The sequence below is a fragment of the Suillus clintonianus genome (assembly GCF_016758775.1).
Source record: "Suillus clintonianus strain FC179 chromosome Unknown DEU56scaffold_43, whole genome shotgun sequence".
Taxonomy (NCBI): Eukaryota; Fungi; Basidiomycota; class Agaricomycetes; order Boletales; family Suillaceae; genus Suillus; species Suillus clintonianus.
The window spans coordinates 179,526-197,636 of NW_024539267.1; the positions used below are offsets into that span (position 1 = coordinate 179,526).

General features: G+C 48.4%; 5 protein-coding genes across 5 annotated transcripts; 3 read left to right on the top strand and 2 right to left on the bottom strand.

Annotated features, from left to right (window-relative positions):
* Positions 1-4,576: 4,576 nt before the first annotated feature.
* DEU56DRAFT_400518 (uncharacterized protein) lies at positions 4,577-5,096 on the bottom strand. The gene has a single exon (XM_041346036.1). It carries the CDS (start codon positions 5,008-5,010, stop codon positions 4,708-4,710), a length of 303 nt encoding a protein of 100 aa, XP_041207663.1. The 5' UTR covers positions 5,011-5,096; the 3' UTR covers positions 4,577-4,707.
* Positions 5,097-5,855: 759 nt separating this feature from the next.
* DEU56DRAFT_981231 (uncharacterized protein) lies at positions 5,856-7,981 on the top strand (the record flags this gene model as incomplete). The annotated part of the gene is made up of 13 exons (XM_041359826.1): positions 5,856-5,928; positions 5,989-6,099; positions 6,152-6,166; positions 6,218-6,256; positions 6,312-6,340; positions 6,399-6,412; positions 6,465-6,496; positions 6,582-6,605; positions 6,657-6,716; positions 6,767-6,879; positions 6,934-7,199; positions 7,254-7,305; positions 7,359-7,981. The coding sequence occupies 13 exons, from the start codon at positions 5,856-5,858 to the stop codon at positions 7,563-7,565; spliced, it is 1,035 nt and encodes a 344-aa protein (XP_041207664.1). The 3' UTR covers positions 7,566-7,981.
* Positions 7,982-7,990: 9 nt separating this feature from the next.
* On the top strand, positions 7,991-10,469 carry DEU56DRAFT_808240 (uncharacterized protein). The gene is made up of 3 exons (XM_041353420.1): positions 7,991-8,489; positions 8,543-10,018; positions 10,069-10,469. The coding sequence occupies exons 1-3, from the start codon at positions 8,247-8,249 to the stop codon at positions 10,288-10,290; spliced, it is 1,941 nt and encodes a 646-aa protein (XP_041207665.1). The 5' UTR covers positions 7,991-8,246; the 3' UTR covers positions 10,291-10,469.
* Positions 10,470-10,761: 292 nt separating this feature from the next.
* Positions 10,762-12,786, bottom strand: DEU56DRAFT_871755 (cytochrome P450; the record flags this gene model as incomplete). The annotated part of the gene is made up of 10 exons (XM_041355732.1): positions 10,762-10,987; positions 11,050-11,172; positions 11,228-11,274; positions 11,329-11,450; positions 11,511-11,736; positions 11,794-12,043; positions 12,101-12,226; positions 12,282-12,418; positions 12,467-12,563; positions 12,626-12,786. The coding sequence occupies 10 exons, from the start codon at positions 12,784-12,786 to the stop codon at positions 10,762-10,764; spliced, it is 1,515 nt and encodes a 504-aa protein (XP_041207666.1).
* Positions 12,787-15,898: 3,112 nt separating this feature from the next.
* On the top strand, positions 15,899-17,859 carry DEU56DRAFT_400768 (uncharacterized protein). Its single transcript, XM_041346037.1, has 2 exons — positions 15,899-16,111; positions 16,232-17,859. Exons 1-2 carry the CDS (start codon positions 16,029-16,031, stop codon positions 17,661-17,663), a joined length of 1,515 nt encoding a protein of 504 aa, XP_041207667.1. The 5' UTR covers positions 15,899-16,028; the 3' UTR covers positions 17,664-17,859.
* Positions 17,860-18,111: the final 252 nt, after the last annotated feature.

An 18,111-nucleotide genomic window follows, 5' to 3' on the forward strand; every position in this document is an offset into this window, starting at 1 on the left:
TATCAGAAGGATTGGACCCCATATCTCAATGATCACTCTCCCAACCACAAGGAGTCTGTCGTGATCATGCGGGAGTTGGTCCGCTCAACGGGCATAGACCCAAGTGCCCTCGTCACCTTCTATCCAGGTATGAGAGGTGCCCGAGAGAAACTTCAATGGGCGTCGACACGTGTCACCACATTGCAGGAGGATATCGCATACTCATTGTTCGGTATCTTCGGCGTTCACCTACCTGCCATTTATGGCGAGAAGAAGCACAATGCACTTGGGCGGCTTTTGCAGGAGATTGTGGCTCGCTCGGGTGACATCACTGCGCTCGACTGGGTTGGCAAACCCTCCGAGTTCAATACCTGCCTGCCAGCGGACATCACGTCATACAAAGCTCCGCCATCCATATTACCATCTTTGTCTGAAGATGAGATGCAGGACTCAGTTTCCTTCCTACGAAACTCCGTGACCGTGGAGTTGGCGTTGGAATTTTATACTCTGTTTGACAAGCAGAGCGCTCCTCGGTTTGCAAACTGCAGACTACATCTCCCTTGCATCGCATTCCGTGTCACAGCAGTCAGACGAAGGCGTGGTCAAGGCCAAGAAACATCTTTCACATATACACTCAAGGCAGACGGTCTCAACGACCTGCTGATCACCACGGAAGATAGGCCGAGTCAATTCTCCAGGGCAATGGACACCAAGCAGACATTGTTGCTTGTCCGTCCATGGAGCCGTTATTTGCTTGGCCTGCCTGACTCTGCAAATGATGTACAGAGCGTGGCCGATTGGTCCATGGCCGGGTCTTCCTTATACAATTTCCCCGGCGGGTCTCGGTCGCGAGCAGCGCGATTGTTTCCTCGCCTTGGACAGCCTTTCGGATCCTTTTTCGATGCGCTTCGCGGAGGAAAGGCGGTTGATTCGGAATCTCACTCGCAAGCGTTACAATTGATTGTCCGCCTTGGACAACCTTTCAGTGCATTGTTGCTAGCTCAGCAACCCGGTGGAGAATACAAGAGAATCGCGTCAGATTGCAATATCATCGCACAGGTCACAGACATGGCTTCTGTTCGCAGCATGATGGACGTCAGGACACTAGAGATATTGTAGAGTATGTCCATTTCAACTGTTATCAACGAACAGCTCCCATTCACAATGTTGACCGTACCTTACAATATACCCACATACTCACCCCTTGACCGTTGGATTGTTTATACCCATACCTAGAATTGTTTTTATGAGGACTTGTTGATAACCCTAGCATAGAGTGGAACCTTCTGATCTTATCCTGTCCTTATCGATTCCACCTCTGGACCTTCTCAACAAGATTGCACGCGGTATCACTGTTGCCAGAGGCCCAAATGACTGGCCCCAATCTGTGACCACGACACATGCTAAGATTTCATGACAATCGCAAAGGCTGATTATAAGGAGAGGATTGCTCAGTACGTCTTCCCTTCCCTACCCTCACTTGTCTTACTATCTCTTTTCACAACCTTTCGCACAGTCTACAACGACGCAAGCACGCTTTCATCACCCGTGCCTGCATCTGTCAACGTTCAACCTCCCCATGCGCGTCACCAATATTAGACCCAAAGATTAATATTTATGACACGTTGATTCCTTCTACGTACTCCATAATGATTAGTCTGACTTGACACCTCGTCGTGTCTCTTTCAACGTTCTTCGGAACGAATAACCTAGATACACGTTACGACGAAATATTTGCCAAGACCTATATCTCCTTGAAATCGACTTCGCAACACCAAATAAATAAGTACCACGACGAAACTTGAAAATCAAGAAGAAAAAGCAGATTCTCCTGCTCCCTGCAGAGCACCAGACTACCGTTAACTTCATCGAGCATCTCCCACGCTACACGCCACTGCCAGTTGATATATGCACGCGCTCCTGGAAAGCGATTGAGGTCATGGCGGTTGCTGCATCAGAGTCGGCCACGAGCCGAGCATTAAATTCTCGAATGCTTAGGATGAGGCGTGGTCCCAGCACAAAGGACAGTATGGCTTCCAAAATCTGACCAAAACCAAGAAGAATCTGAGTGTCCAGGGAAAATTGGTCCTATAGAAATGATGAACGGCGGTCGCATGCAGAGGTCAGCAAAGGATTGCCATACCGCTAAGATCGTTGGAGAAAAGTTAACAATGAGGTTGAAGCAAGACACAGCAATATAGCTGGCACGTTCAATCATTCAGCGGAAAATGGAACCATATTCACAATATGAGCTCACCTCGCAAAGTAAAGCACATGGGATTTTATCAACACCGTGAAACAGTCGCTGATAATGCTCCCTGTCGAATATTGTCGCAGTTCACGGAAGTGTTTTACAGCAATCCAGACTGAGAGACACAGTGCGAGGACCTCCCAGACAGCGCCAAGTATCCAAGCAATGGAATTCAGAAGTGAGAAATTGTCTGCATAGCTAATCGTGCACACATAGGAGCCAGAGAGAATGAGTTCCTCTGGTATTCATCAATGAGTGCCATGCACGGTTTTCATTAACAATGAAGTGTACCCCCTGAAATAACCCTCGTCAACATCGCCATGGCCACTCCGTCAAAAATGTTGACAGCCAAGCACACGACGACGAGAAATATCAGGATCCTTCTGGATCGTTGATACATGGCATATAACCGAGTGATCATGATGACTGCAACATGTTTCGGTCAAGTCAATAGCATAGGTTTTGTAACTGGACAACTCACAACACACCATTAGAAATGCCACAACACTCGTCCAACTATATACGATGTACAGAATCCGGCCTGAGAAATCCGATGAGTGATGGGCCTTGGGTGGATCACACACTACAAACAGACTCACATCTGTAGCAATCATGATAGGAAACGAAGAGGCTGGTCAAGAATGACACTCACCCCTACAGGGTGTCGCGATTAATTGAATGGGAATAGCAGGCATCGGTGCAGAAGACTCACTGGATCTGTCAACAAAATCGTCGGAACATTGTCTGTATGCCACTGGTGAGAAAAAACAAACACTGTGAATGCGAGAAGACATACCCAGTATGTTCAGGCTGAGTGTGAGAGATGGCTGATTAGCACAACACCAATTGTCAAGCCTTCTGAACATACACAGTATAAAAAATTCCAAGATAGCGCAACTAGGATATTGTCAAGTCAGCACAACTTCACAACAGGCAAGCTACATACACTCAGATAGAGAACGGTCATCGGGGACCAACGTTGCCTCTGTCGCAAATCAATATTGTTCTTCTGACGTGGAACTGTGCTCACCCAGACCAGTTCGACCTACAAACAAATCTTAGTGAGATGGCTGCTCTGGTCATAGCATCAACATACCTCTTGTCCGAACGTAAGGGCTGGAAATACTTGTAGGAAATCAGCAATTCTCTAATGTTATGATGCTCACCCCAATCATACGCCAATCCAACCAAGGCGGCAACTGGGACACCGCAGTCAAGGTCAGATCGAGAAATCAGCGCCGAAATCTGACTGCTCTTCACGAACCTGAAAAATAGCTGCTAATACGCCAAGCGTTGATGAATGGCCAATAACTAGGGTCGTCTGAGACTAGGGTCATACTGTCAGAGGAAGGATGTGAGGGAGCGGGGAACTTGGTGGACATACAAGGATGATATTCGTGCTAGATATACCATCGCCATCCAATGCTTAGATGACCAAAATGAGATCGAGGGTGTTCCTGTCAATAGATATGCTGTTCAAAGTGATGTAGCGGGCCTTGAATAAAATGGGGGTGATGCAAAAGTAATCAGCACCACAGGGTTCTAGTACTAAGTCAGGCCGCCATAGATCTCATATGATCGATTTCCCTTCTAATAATAGTGTCATCCATAAGATCAACAATGGTTCATTGCGTCGGCATGATGCCAGACCAGAAAAGTCAGCCGTTAGAAATAGTAGGGGAGATCCACCTACCCAGGCTAGCAATACCTCCCTCCAAGTACATATCTCGAGCGTAGGGACGTGGATTGGAACACGGCTGTGCTTAATCAGGCAAACTGATTCGCATAAAGATGTGGAGCAGCGTACATAAATAAAATTGGTTTGCACGGGCGGAACACTTGAACACCGCAAAAGATCAAAGAACGTAAATTTGAACCGTTCGTGATTTCGTCATCGTGTTTTTGAGATGTTCTTGTTACACAGCAGTCCATCATGACAAAGCAATCAAGTACTTCCCACATAATGGTCGTAGTGGGCGCAGAGCGATTTCTGAGTTGGTCGTTTGGGTTGCGGTGGGGGTGGAGCTTCTTCTGTGGACGGCCTACTAGGCCCTATTCTGTCAGAAGCCATAGCTTCCTCAACGGTCGGTGTCGCAAGGGATCCAGAAGTCATCATGCTCACTAGGGTAAACCGTCCGTATATTTTCTGGGCTGACATTGGTCATGGTAGAAAAATGAGAGGAACAGTTGTACAGTACTCGCTGCTTTTCTGCTTGGTCCTCTCTGGTAGCAAACTAACAATGTCGGTGGGTTCTTGTGTGTATGACAGGATTTCATGAGGCGGTGCTAATAGTTGTAAGCTCTATTTTTGCCAAGCCACGCCGCTGCCTCGCGGCAGCTAGGCGGCAAAGAAAGCCAAACAATGTTGCAGTCATACTGAGAACTCCATTTTGGCGGTGCACACTGCCACTGGAGGTACGAACTACTCGTAAGTAGCATTCTTGCAGCAAGTAACGCAGCTCTGACGCTTTGGACAGTTATGATGTCCGTCCCCACGGCTGCCTCAGATTCCGATGGTTGGGTAGTCGATGGTTGGGAATCAAATTATTTAATTTTCCTCGTGAAGGTCCTCGAATGAGTTGCCCATGTATTTGTTTCAAGCAGCCAAATTGTCGATCTTGCATAACAGGAGACATGCAAGATGCAAGCCGACTGTCCAACTCACCGGTACAAGGTATCCTCTGGTGGGCGTAAGCTGGGTTTCTGCGATGAAGTTCGTCCATGTTGGCATGTCCTATCGCAAGAAACCATATGCCGCCGACACCGACGATAAAAAACATCCATACAATGTGCGCTACTGATGAGTTTCTTAGTAGCCCGGCTTAACCAGGTCAATGGAGGTTTGTACCCAAACAACCTTGCTTGTTGATGAACTTCTAATAATACAGGAACAGGAACAGGTTGACGCTGTGATGTAGCATCAAAACGCTCAGGTACAGAGAGGTACAGGCACATCGGCAGCTTGCACGCCTCTACAGCAAGCTCATTACCGAGTGCGGTCCTCAACGCCGTCCATCAGAATGGCAGAAGACACAGCATAGCCCAAGTTCAGTCAGGGGGGAAGAAATTACTATCAGCAGTCGCAATCTTCTCTGATAGACGGCACATCGTGACTGGCACGTACGACAAGGCACTTCGTCTGTGGAACTTCAAAGATATGAAGAGAATGGAGAGGCATAGCGAGAGGGTACGGTCAGTTGCGGTCATAGGATGATTGATCACGAGCGGTCATCACCTAGCACGGAGACCCTAGCGAATGTCTTAGACTCTAACGTGAGCACTGGAAATATTGACGCATCAAGCTACACATGTCGGAATCCTAGACACTTTTGCATCACGCCGTGAGTCTAATCATTAAGTTTTATCTTCAATCTGATAGTATAGCTAGCATGTGTCATCGGACGGCGCCACTCCCTATTACGCCACGTCGAGCGCTCAGCCTCAGGGTGGCCTGAACTGATGGTGTGAAGAATGGCCTTAGAAACAATTACGAGTTTGACAGGTGGTCGAGAACCTGTGCGGATATTCTACGTGACCCTGCTTGACATCTACATACTTAGCAGCCAAAGTCAGTAAGAAGCTTTGATTCTAGTCCACCGACTTCGCTACCACTGATCCCTTGAATATGACTCAAATCTCGAATGATCCCAGTTGGTGGCCGGTAATCAACTATTCGCTTGTTTACAGTTATTTTATAGGTTCGTGGAAAGAAGTTGGATGATTAAGTTCTCACTCAATCATTGATTTTGGTTTCGCAGTTGCACCATCTGTTATGGTGGCATACGATTGGGGTAAGCCACATGATACTCATCTTGACGGAATTGCCGATGCCATTATCGTGTTCTCCAGTACTGACATCTGGGCAAGAGGTAGGTTGATGCTATTACCTGAGCGACCATCTCACTGACAGCGGGTTCATAGTTCGAACTGATCTGGGTAAGCAGAATCCCATATTGCAAGGGGTGTTGTAATCCACATTTGGGGCAGTCGCAACGCTGGTCACTCGTCACGGTTCTATATCTCAGTGTGCGCACCTTATCTTATATCCGAAGCTGTGCTGACTATACATAAAATGTTCTAGGTACGCTTCTTTGGAGTAATATACTGCGGGTATGTTTTCGGGACTAACAAGTTGGCACTGTGTTAACAAGCCATCTCTCACGAGCAGCACCAGCATACTGTGTATGTCTTTTCACATACACTGCGTCTGTTGTTTCTGACCAGCGAAATGCAGGGAATATCCTGTCAGTTCGGGTGACAGATACAGTGGGTCTTCCGCATCAAGTTTTTCCTTCCGAACTTAACTGTACTTCTATGTAGGGGTGAGTAATATTCTTGACCGACTTGTTAGTTCAACATAATGACTACAACAGCTGTGAGCTTGTTTGAAGCATCTCCGAGGCTCGCCAGTAACTGTTTTTTTCAGGCACTATCCTTTGGGTCATGCAAAACTGTATGCCTGCCGTCGTAATTGTCATACTGGGCGGTGAGCTCCTCGGCTGCAGTGACTTTGATTTGACTGAAATATCATGCAAGTTGTCATGATCATTCGGTTACATGCGATGTATCTGGGATCCAGGAAGATGCTCATCTTTCTCATTGTGGTCTTCCTGGCTCTCACGATCGCAACCGGAGTGATTCTCACAGTAGTAAGTGGCTATACTTACTCGAGGAGGTAAGCTACACGGATGAAAGTTTTTAAGTGTACGAGTCTCATGGGAATTCCAGAGGAGTATGTCCTGTCTGGCATGTATCAGTGCGGGTACACCCACTCAGGAGAAAATGTCCCATTTCTCATTAACGTTGACTGGGTACTCGTTACTGGACTCATATGGGAGGTCCTCACCTTGAGTCTTGCCGTCTGGATTGTCATAAAACACTTCCATGAAATGCGACAACAATCGACAAGATGGAATGTCAAAGACTGTTTCACGGTGTTGATCAAGACACACGTGTTTTACTTTGCAGCGTAAGTTTATGATTTGAATATAATCATATTTTTCCGCTGATATTCCTCTGCTAGCTTTGTTCTTTTTTCTTGCTTCACATTCAGCGAACTGTCCCCAAAGCTGTGGGTACGCATAATTTGCGGTTGACACTCAGATTTGAACGCTCATCATTCCTACAGAACATCTCTTCTGTGGGAGTTCAAATTTATGGTGGTGTTATTCCAGTTCTTTCGACTGTGCAGTTGTTTGTACTGGGACCACGCCTCATCCTTGACATTCGAGCATATAACGCGCAGGTTCTAGTCAATTCTGACGAAGAAACTGTCATGACTGCAATCGTATTCCACGAGCGCACATACGAATTAACTGCCAACAGTGATGTATAGCATGTGTAGGTACTGTACACGAGTATTTCAGTGATGTGCAACCATATGCACTCGAGAGGCGGAAGACTCCATGTTGAGGTAATGTGATGGATACTTTCAAATTATCGCATTGTATCTAGAAATTTCTATGCGCCATGCGTGTGCGTCCTCGTTGTCAATCCAGAATACAGCGCAGTCTGTTTGTTCAGCGCGTTCGCCTCACGTTCCTCAGGCTTGACCGTCGGCTTGTTGAAGTCCAACTTGCCTCGGTTTCCGATCGCGCTGTATTGTATTCCACTTGTTTGTAAAACAATTTTATATGTGAAAGTGAAACTTGTTACTTGGGGTAATATTGAACGCGGGCCCGGGGTAGCAAGATGTTTGTTGACGCTTGTTAGGATCACAAGCCAATTCAATTCCCCCCAAATTCCGAGTTCTGTTAGATGTGTCGAAATTCTGCAGCCCTCCACTTGACTATATATGTTCAACGGTCTCCCAACGCCATGTGTGTACCTTTATAACCAACCACGGTGTCTTTGTGGTTTCAGTAGTGCGATCGTTTCACTTGCTTGGTTTCCATGTGCACGTGGTGCTTGGCATGACCTGTCAGTCAAGTGGAACATCATTTCAACCTGAAATCGAATCCGAATCGCACTTTGAGGATTTAAACGTTCAGATCAACATGCACTGTCATGTACCCGAATGCATCGTGCCCTCGCAATCAACGAGCTGCTCACCCACATTCTTCGCGAGGTGTACAATGACGAGGGACCCAACCTTCGCCAGGGCGTCAAGGACATAGCTAGGGTTTCTCAGGTCTGCAAGACCTTCCGAGATCCTGCATTGGATTTCCTTTGGAGAAATATCGACAGCCTGCTCCCGCTTCTTCAGCTGCTTCCTCTCGAGATTTACGAAGAGCACGGTGATAAAGCTCGACTTTCAAAGGTCATCTCGTCGGCCCATTACCAGCCACATTGATTTTACTGATTTTCCTGTAGATTCTTGGGGACTTGAAGTCGCCAGAGCGCCAGCGTTATATCTCAATATCCAGCCGCGTGCGCACTCTATCCTTTTCAGAGCCACGCGAGACTATCCCTCGCAATTTAATAAACGGCATTGTTGAATACAATATCTTCTTAACTCCTCACATAGAAGTCCTACGCCTTCATATATCATCCGAGGCTGGCCTTCGTCTTCTCCCAGCTCTTATCACACCAGAATTGACCGACATCTCGCTCTCTTTTGACGAAAATCTATATGTTTTCGATCGCCCCCTAGACCTTGGTAACCTCATCAAGTCGGTTTATATGACTATTTTCCGGTGTGCGCCCAAGCTCGTACATTTCTCTGCAGTTGATTTGCACGAAGCACTACCGTTATTATCACTTACTAAGCCCCCGGGTCAAGATCATCTAGATATGGCATGTCTTCAAAGCTTGACACATGCATCATTCTACATAACTGCCGTTTCTTTGCCACAAGTCCTCGATCTAACATCACAGCTTTGCAAGCTGGAGGACTTGACCATTCAGACTTGCGAGAGACCTTTCGAGGGGGTTCCCCGCCTCTCCTCCTTTTCGCCAGAGACATTCAGCTCGCTGAAGAACGTCACGTTTGACGGCTCTCCCGATGTCATCAGCCGTATATTCTCCGCACTCCCAGCCAATCGCACCATCCAATCCGCAATTCTACGGATGCACGGTCTTTACACCAATGCCGATGTTGCACTGGTGCTCTTAGGGGTCGTTGCAGCTGTGTCCAAGGAGTCGTTACAGAAGATTATAATGACTTCCGTGCTCTCAAGCAACGACCTTGCCCAATGGGATGCTGAGTCGGGAATCAACACTCACCAATTCATACTAGACATACACGCCATCGAGCCTGCCCTGCAGTTCCAGAATCTCGAGATCTTCTCGGCCTGTCTCGGTGTCCCACTCTATCTCACAGACGAAGACCATCTACGCATCGCGCAGACATGGTGCTCTGTGCGGCTACTATACCTGTCGTCAATCGTCCAGCGTGTTGTCTGGGCCCACAAACCTCCCGCCAGCATCGCGTCCCTGGTGCACTATGCGCGATATTGTCGCCGCTTGAAAGCGCTGGGGCTTTGTCTCGATGCATCTACGAAAGCCAGCGTCGATACATGCATGCAGGCTGTGGACGCGTGCGAGGAGAACATTTCGGAAGGAAACCTCAGCCTCCCATCTCCCTCGATCCAAATGATCGAGTTTGGTCCTTCATGGCTGGAGTGTAACTTCGACCCCGTGCAAATCCACTCCCTAGCCAAAGCGTTCACGAGGCTCTTTTCCAACCTAGCTGCTTGTCGTGCGTGTCGGACAGAGGAGCTTGGGGTGCCACAGGCTGCATGGACTTGGATGAAGGTCCAGACGTTGTACGAATACATCCTCTTTACGGATCCGGGCCGTAACGCAAATACACCACAGAGCGCATGGAAGTCGAGGTTGTTTTCCAAGGTGAGTGACGTGTAGTTTTCTGGCTGTCGGATATTTGATTGTACCTGCAGTGGACCTCGGACTATGGAAAAGATTATGAGAAGGTGGCCCTAGCGGCCCCTGGTTCATCCGTGGAAGCTGACTTTGATGAGTGTGTCTTCTTGTTATTTACACTTTCACACACCGACCCTTGGTGTTACAGTGCTCGGAACGCCGAAGCGTTCAATCTGATCATGTACAAGACAGCAAGAGACGAGCTGGCAAAGATATCCAAAGAACACGAGGTCACATGAACGATACTCGCATTGCTCATGTAGTCTTCACATATTTGTGACAAACGAAGTGTGGTCATTTGGGAAACACACGAGGGTCGACGCCTTATGACCAATGAATTAGTGCTTGTGCCAAGTGTGGGATTTCTCTATGATTGCGAGCTGAGAATCAGAAATATTAAATCATCAGTTTCCGCGACGCGTCTCGAGCTCGAACCAGTCTTTGAACTAATAGACCACCAGTCTCAACTCGGACATCGAAACGTTTCGTTGAACTCAATCAAAAGCCAAATTTCTCAATGTCAACTCCACCAGCCTCACCTAGTTTTGCCACATCGTCTTGAACTGAGCCTAAATGCAGATATAAAGAAGGAATGCATTAATATTAGTCCAAAGAGCATTTAGGGACGCCTGTGCAAAAATACCAGCCCTCAGCACAAAAATATTACCACATCACAAACTCATACACATCACTACTTCATGCTCAAGATCCTACAACCCATCTCCATACTTCGCCATCACGGTCCTCAACGATGCCTCATCCCCAAAGCGCGGCTGGAAGCGCGCAGCAAACGGTTTGGGGTGCGCAATCACACCATCCACAAAGCCCGATTGATCAATCGGGTTCTCCGGGTCCTGTGTGATCTTGAACGACCACAAGAGGAGCGCAGCATTGATGAACACCGAACGATTCGCAATATGCTGACCGGGGCAGATTCTGCACGTGCGTGTGTTCTTCAGCAGGGGTTCTCACAGCGCAGTTCAAAAGCAAGGGCTTACCTGCGTCCAAAACCGAATGAAGGGAACTTGAGGTCTTCCCGGATCTTGCCGTCACTGTTGAGCCACCTCTCAGGATCGAACTTGTCAGGGTTGGGGTAGACGCTTGGGTCGCGCGAGATAGCCCTGTCAAAGGGTGATCAACACACATATCTCGCCTAGAATGCATATAATTCGGTACCAGTGGTTGCCAAAGACGATAGCGCCCTGTGGTATACACGTGTCTTTCTGCTCAAACCAGCAATTAAAACAAGGGATCACGGCAGAGCTGGGAAAACGTACGTATACGATATCGGTCAGCGCACGGTGGGCGAATCCGAGAGTTGTTACGGGCCTCCAGCGAAGACACTCGAGCATGAACGCCTCGATCTGCGGGAGGGAACTGTAGTCGTCGAATGTGGGAGCTATGACAACCGGGGATGAGAATGGTTCGTTCGCTCTGATAAGTTCACAGGTCGACTTACCCCTGTCACGACCGATGACGGTATCTAGTTCCTCTTGTACTTTCTCCTGCGCCTTGGGATAGCACGCAGAAGCCATGACGACAACCATAATCGCGACAGCAGTCGTGTCTGAGCCGGCGCCAAAGAGTGATCCAGCGAGATAGGCCATCTCTTGGTCTGAGAGCTTGTGCGAAGACTGGTTCTCAAGAAGGTATCGCGCAAATGAGGGGCCAGCTTTACCGGTCGCCTGTGAACTAGTTCAGGCGGTGTACAGGCAAAAAAAAGCATATGAAAGAAAACCGACCAATTCTTTCGAGACACGATCAAGTTGGTCATGGAAGAGCTGACTCTCTTCCCTTCTCCATTCCTCCAACTCGGTTGTGTATCCCGGGACGTATTTGAGTATTGGCAAGCGCTCTATGAGTAACGCGCCAGGTCGCATGAGCATCTGGAAGCGCTTGAGCATTTTTTGGATGACGATGATCTCGGGAGCATCTGTGGCGGTGGGCGTGGACTTGCCATACGTGACGCGCAAGATGACAGAAGCAGCATAGCTTGAGTTGAATGCGTACTATAAGTGGTTATTAAATAAGCCATAAAGTACAACACACCGATTCGCCGCTGCTTGGTGTCCTTTAGGGTTATTAAGGATGTCAAGGATGACATCACGAGCTGCGTCCATCTGGATAGGGGCATAGGATTCTGCGGCCTTCGCTTGAAGGTGAGTGTGTGCGGCCCTGGATGATATATGATATTAGCAAAACAGGCCGCCATGAGAAGATATTACACAACCTGCGAAGTCTCCGGAACTGCTCTCCGGCAGGTGCAAGGATCATTCGTAGCCCGCGAGACAGGATCTCTCCTGCTGCAACTGCACGGGGGCGGTCTGCTAACAGACCACCTTCTTTCTCCATTATATCAACAGATTCCTGTGCAAGTGAGTATATACTCAGCGACGAGTATTGGGATCGACTTACCTGATGTCTGCCGATGATGACCATGACTTTGGGCCCGACCCGGAGTGAGATGATGGGTCCATAGGTATTAATCCATTCAGCAAACTGCTGAGATTGGCTGTCATGCGTTTTACTGTTAGAATCCAAATACTCAGAGAGTATTATATTTTATGTGCTCACTTGGCTCTTGGTAGCGCGTTTCCGAACAGCCAATGTCCAGGAGGCCCAGGAGGAAGAGGCAAGCGTGATTTTGATCGTATCTTAGTGCGAAGAAAACCGCCCGCCAGAACGAGAGCGACCAATGCTCCCAAGGCCTTGAATTCAAATGACAAGTCGAGCATTGTCTAATAGTTTATAAGCGCAATACAGTAACTTAGTGGAAGAGAGGAAGCTGGGGAGATGAAGGGCTGTAAACGCGAAGTGGAGCAGCTCATACTTTTATAGATGAGCGCTTCAACCTTGGCCGGTGCAGTGCGCCGCTGACTAGTGCTGATGGGAGACCAAACCTTTTGCGTAATGGATCTGAGGGTTAGTGCGGCTTTGGGAGATGGCGCACTATGTCAGTTGTCATGCATGCCATTGAAGACGCAACTAGTATGACGAATTGATGGACGGTACAATGATCCACCGCGGTGTTCGCAGCGGATATATGCGCCAAAGTGATTCTGGCTGATGATTAAGTGCGTTTGAGAACCATGCACATCGGAGTACAAACCAATTGGGTTTGTTAGGCGTGTTCACTAGGCGGTCCAGTCTCAGAGACGAAAAGAAAAGACGCAGCCTCTGCTTGGATAGTGATCAAGGATGTTATGGCCATTTGCCATGACCGGTTGCTTAGTACAGTACTTAGTGCATATGTTTTGATGGTGCCTGGATTTAGCTGGTATTCCCACTCTATTTAACACCGCCACATCCTTGGTCGTAAACCTAAACTTGCTGTTCCTTCGCCATGTCTCCTGGAGCCTCTTAACATCCGGTGTTACCAGGTGTTTCAGTTACTAACTTACAGGACGTTACCTTGCTTGCTGTGGGGCAAGATTCATGCGTCTTTAACCGTCGCTGAGAACACCCCCATGGTAGTACTTAGCGATTAGTGAAAGGCTTGGCTAGCCTTTGATGGGGTATGAGTGACGAATCCTACGACGTGGACCATCGACCATCGACCATCGACCCGGGTCATATTACCCACGGGCAAGAGTGTTCAAACATCTAGGACGGCAGGACCTCCTAGGCCGCATACCTTCCCACACCAACCCTGGTTCGCATCGCGGCCCCGGGCGCGGATGCACTTGTGGGTGGAGAAAGCGTGGAGAGTCTCCACCACCCACGTGTTACAGTACGCACCCCCTTTTTGTGCAGGTTTGGCGCTTCACGTTTTTCCTTTTGACCTTTGATGAACGGTGTCTTTCATCGCGACCAGTGACAGCCCGACTCTTCGCGATCAACATTAGTAACCCACGGGCTTCACCACACCTTGGGACCATCATCCAAGTAACGCTATTACCAATATCAATGGTTCGGTGCGGACTCCCGAGGCTTTCTCGCCTCGTCGATTGCCTCACTTGCGACTGCCAACAGCTGCCAACACTACTCGGGCACAGGTTTCGTCTCATGGTATATTGGACCCTTACAATCGCAACTCCGAGTACCAAAGTCCTACAATTAACAACCAGTCTCTTTTGGCATCCAAGGACGAACTGAAAAGGAAAAGGAGTGGAACAACTCGCAATACTACAATATTAACCGATAACCGATACGAATATTGTAATCCGACGATTATCTTCTGTGACTGTACCCGGTTCGTACTCGACACTGCTTTATATCGCATCACATTTGCGGTCGGGCGATGAGCAGTGCGAATCAACGTTAAGACTCTAGCACGAGTGAAACGTTTTTCCGCCGCGGATTATTTTACACGCACGGAAAGCTGCGTCCAGGGGCCAACCGATCTCACGAAAAGGAACGACTTCGATCGGATGGCAACTTGCGTGCGCATGAAAATCACCAAACGTTTGAAAAATTTCTGCTTCGATTAACCTCGCCACTGGCACAACCCTAGTATGCACAATGTAACCATGTTAGTGAATACGAGAACGATCACGAAAATACTTATTACTTACCAAGTCGCCGTGACAGTTAATACTGGGTCGACAGGCTTCCTCCACAGATGCAGATCGACTGTCGACGCACCTTGCCGACATTCAATTAACTGTTCGTACTATTTTGAGATGGTTTATCTGCAGGAACCGAGTTGTCTCCATCATGGAGACTGGTCCCCGGGAAACCCTCGCAGATCAACGTAAATGCAGGAGCTCCACAGAATTAGGGTTGAAGTGAGTGCGGCCGCCAGTGTTGAATAATAGAGGATTGGTAACCTACGGACGACTACTTAGGCCTTGGATTGGTCGATGCTCGTCAGACGCACTGGACCGTGGACGCAGCCGTGGCCACTAAGCATGATCCCAAGGGGGTTCGCATAAGCACGACTTATAAAGCTTCTATTGTACTTAGTTGATCACGTTAAACAAACTTTAAAGTAAAATATTCATGGCCGATAGTCGGCGACGGGTAATCCACAACCGATATTCATCCTGAGTTGCAGGTTTTCAAGTCGGGTGAAGGGTATTCTTCTTGTGGGCGCAAATTCTCGAAGAATATTCTAGGACCTCTCCGTTCAAACGGATAAGTTTCGCGGTTCGCCTAATAATCTCGCCTTTACTCCTTGATAAGATTTTAAATTGAAATTGGAGGAGCTAGTTCCAAAGATGACCGAGGTTCAGCGTTCGGTGGAGCATGGGGGCATAGACTCATCCGGATTCGCTCTGGGACACTGGGGCTACCCGCGCCACCACCGTCGTACCGCATCCGAATAGTACTAGTTAACGTGCGCGAGGCACTTATCGGAAGAATGCACAACGGAAGTTCCGATTCGCTATGACCAGGTGTGTTCGTTGACGGTCATAACCTTGTTTGACATCCAGGTCGCGAAGGTAAAAAAAAAGTAGAACACGGGAGAATTTCGACGGCATTCGCCAGCTCGTTCCTAGACCAGGGAGCGTTCCACTACCATTTTTACTGCTCGCTGGCAGGGTGGCTCAGCCCTTGCCAAGCTCTAATAATGATATAGGACCCATGTGGTTACCTTTAGATATGCATTTTCATTTTGTAGACCAAACCTTCACCGCGGTGCCTATACGATTTATGCGACCTGCCGTAGGTTCAAAGTCGTACGGCGTTTTCTGTATTGCGTCCGAGGGTGAACCCTTGAATTATTTTGCGACAAGCGGGCACCTCAGTAGTCGGTCACCGTCTGTCTCTGAGCTGTCGAAAGGACAGTCAGAAGGTGTAATAAAGACTAGAACGTATATTAGGATCATGTCCCTTGGTCCAAGAATACGGATATAAGTACAGCATCTTATCTCTGAGCCAAGTTGCAGGAACAGTATAGATCGAATCGAGCGTGCGAAATATCAATGGGGCAGGGCTCCGGCATATATAGACGCTGGCTACTTAGTTCCTTACTACTTCATCGACAGCGAGCCACATCCTCCCTTTCATTATCATCCCTCTCTCTGCTCAGATCATGCGCTTTCTGGACAATCCACACATTGTCCGTCACATCCGCTCTCTATTGACAGCCCTGTCATCCAAGGTCCATACGAAACCGTAAGTGTTTCACCTTCTCGTACATCCCCGAACTCCACGAGGCTCCATCCCTCGGTGACTTCGATCAACCATCTGTGCAGTTCATTCATCTTATACACAATCTAACATATCTTCTTACAGGCGAAACAGACTCTGTAACATTCCCCGCACATCTTTCATTCATTCTCCAGCACTTGACCTCCCGTATCTACCAACGGAATTATGGCGCATGATTTTGCGGGAAGCAACAACTATGAATTCAGACCCCCTCGACATATCCCTGGGTCTATCATTCCTAGAAACCCCATGTGAAGTCGCAGAGTACCACGCTGCCATGAAGATTAAGCGAGACCTGTCGCTTGTCAGCAAAGCGTGGAATAAATACCTCCAAGAGTACCTTTACGAGTTTGTCTGGATTAGTCGAGCCAGTCAGGCAAAAGCCCTCGCACTCACCCTGCTCACCCAATTTATAGAGGGCAAACCCTCAAGTGGCCACTACATCCGCCGATTACACATGGAAACACCCGTCCTTAGGCGGTGCGCTACAGACGATATCCGTACCATTCTCGATTACGCCCCACATCTCGTCATCTACTCCGATCATCACTCAGTCAGATGTACGCGCTATTCAGAGTTCATCGATGTGCGCTGTTCTCCGGAGCAGATGGTTTCTGTTCTCAGTTCGAATACCAAACTCCGGAGGCTCTCTCTCACCAACTACAGCGATGACCCCTTCCCAAAACATGTATCGCCACTCCTCCGGCGTACTGCCGCTAACCTGGAATACCTAGAACTTTCTTCATCCAGTATACCCCTTGTTTCTGGCCACCTCTTAGCGTCCAAATCCCCCATCGTTTCCCTTCCTGTACTTCAGTCCCTAAAGCTGACCCTCGATAACACAACATTCGCCGTACTTGCGGCATGGGACATGCCAAATCTGCGAAATGTGTCCGTAGTCTCTTCAGATTTTGGCTACGCAGGCCCCGGGTTTGCTTATTTCTTTGCCGCGCATGGCAAAAAGCTACACCAGCTGGAACTGGGTCACTCTTCTTCACTCGTCGTCGAGCACAACCTCTCACTTCGTCCTCGCCCCGTGCAACAAATCCCACTAGCAGAGTGGTGCCCCAACCTCAAAGAGTTCATTTGTTCTGCGGACGCAGAGTGGAACTGGCAGAACCCAGATTGGATAGCACCACACGTCCTCCTTCCTGGGCACAAACACCTCGAATTCATTGGCATCCGAGATATTGATAAGCGCCTTGTGGATGACGCGTCTGCTTTCCCTGCCGACGTAGAAGATGACGCGCCATTTTTTCCATTAGTGGAGCAAATCTCGTCATTGCTCTTCAATGACGCCTTTCCTTCTTTACGGTACATCCGTGACCTGAGCCGCGCATCACACTCAATGCGCGGTGGACAGCGCCCAAAGACGCGAATCCTGAAGTTCTGGGCCAAGATTCTGGCCCGTTGTGGTGAACGGCAGGTCTGGCTGGAGGATTTCCGAGGCGTCAATATTACGTTGCGGGATCTGAAACGAGCAGGGCTTGATCAAGGTGCTGGCAGCCTCGTCTAGTTCCTTTTCCCTTTTTTTATTCCATTTGCTTCTGTGTGCTTTCAACATGCATACCCTCCTTATCTCCCACTCTGCGTCCACTGTATATCTGCGTCATCGTCCATCACTGTATCAAACACCCGTATATGCATCCTCCATTCCATACAACATCCACATACTACAAATATCATAGCACTCGTTTCTTGGTTCACTCCTTCATTTTTTATCTTTCATTCCGCGTCCCTCTTGTTTCTGCACGCCCAGCATCCGTGCGCATTCCTCACCTCATCCGCTATCCTTGCTTTTGTGTTTGTGGAGTTGGACACCTTATCCTCGGACTGTCTCTTTCGTTTTTCATTTTCATTTTCTTGGGGTCTTCGATGACTGTAGCATACCACCACATCACATCACATCATACGCTCATTTTCCTTGTCATTCGTTCGTTCGTCCTCTTCTCATTTTGCTCATT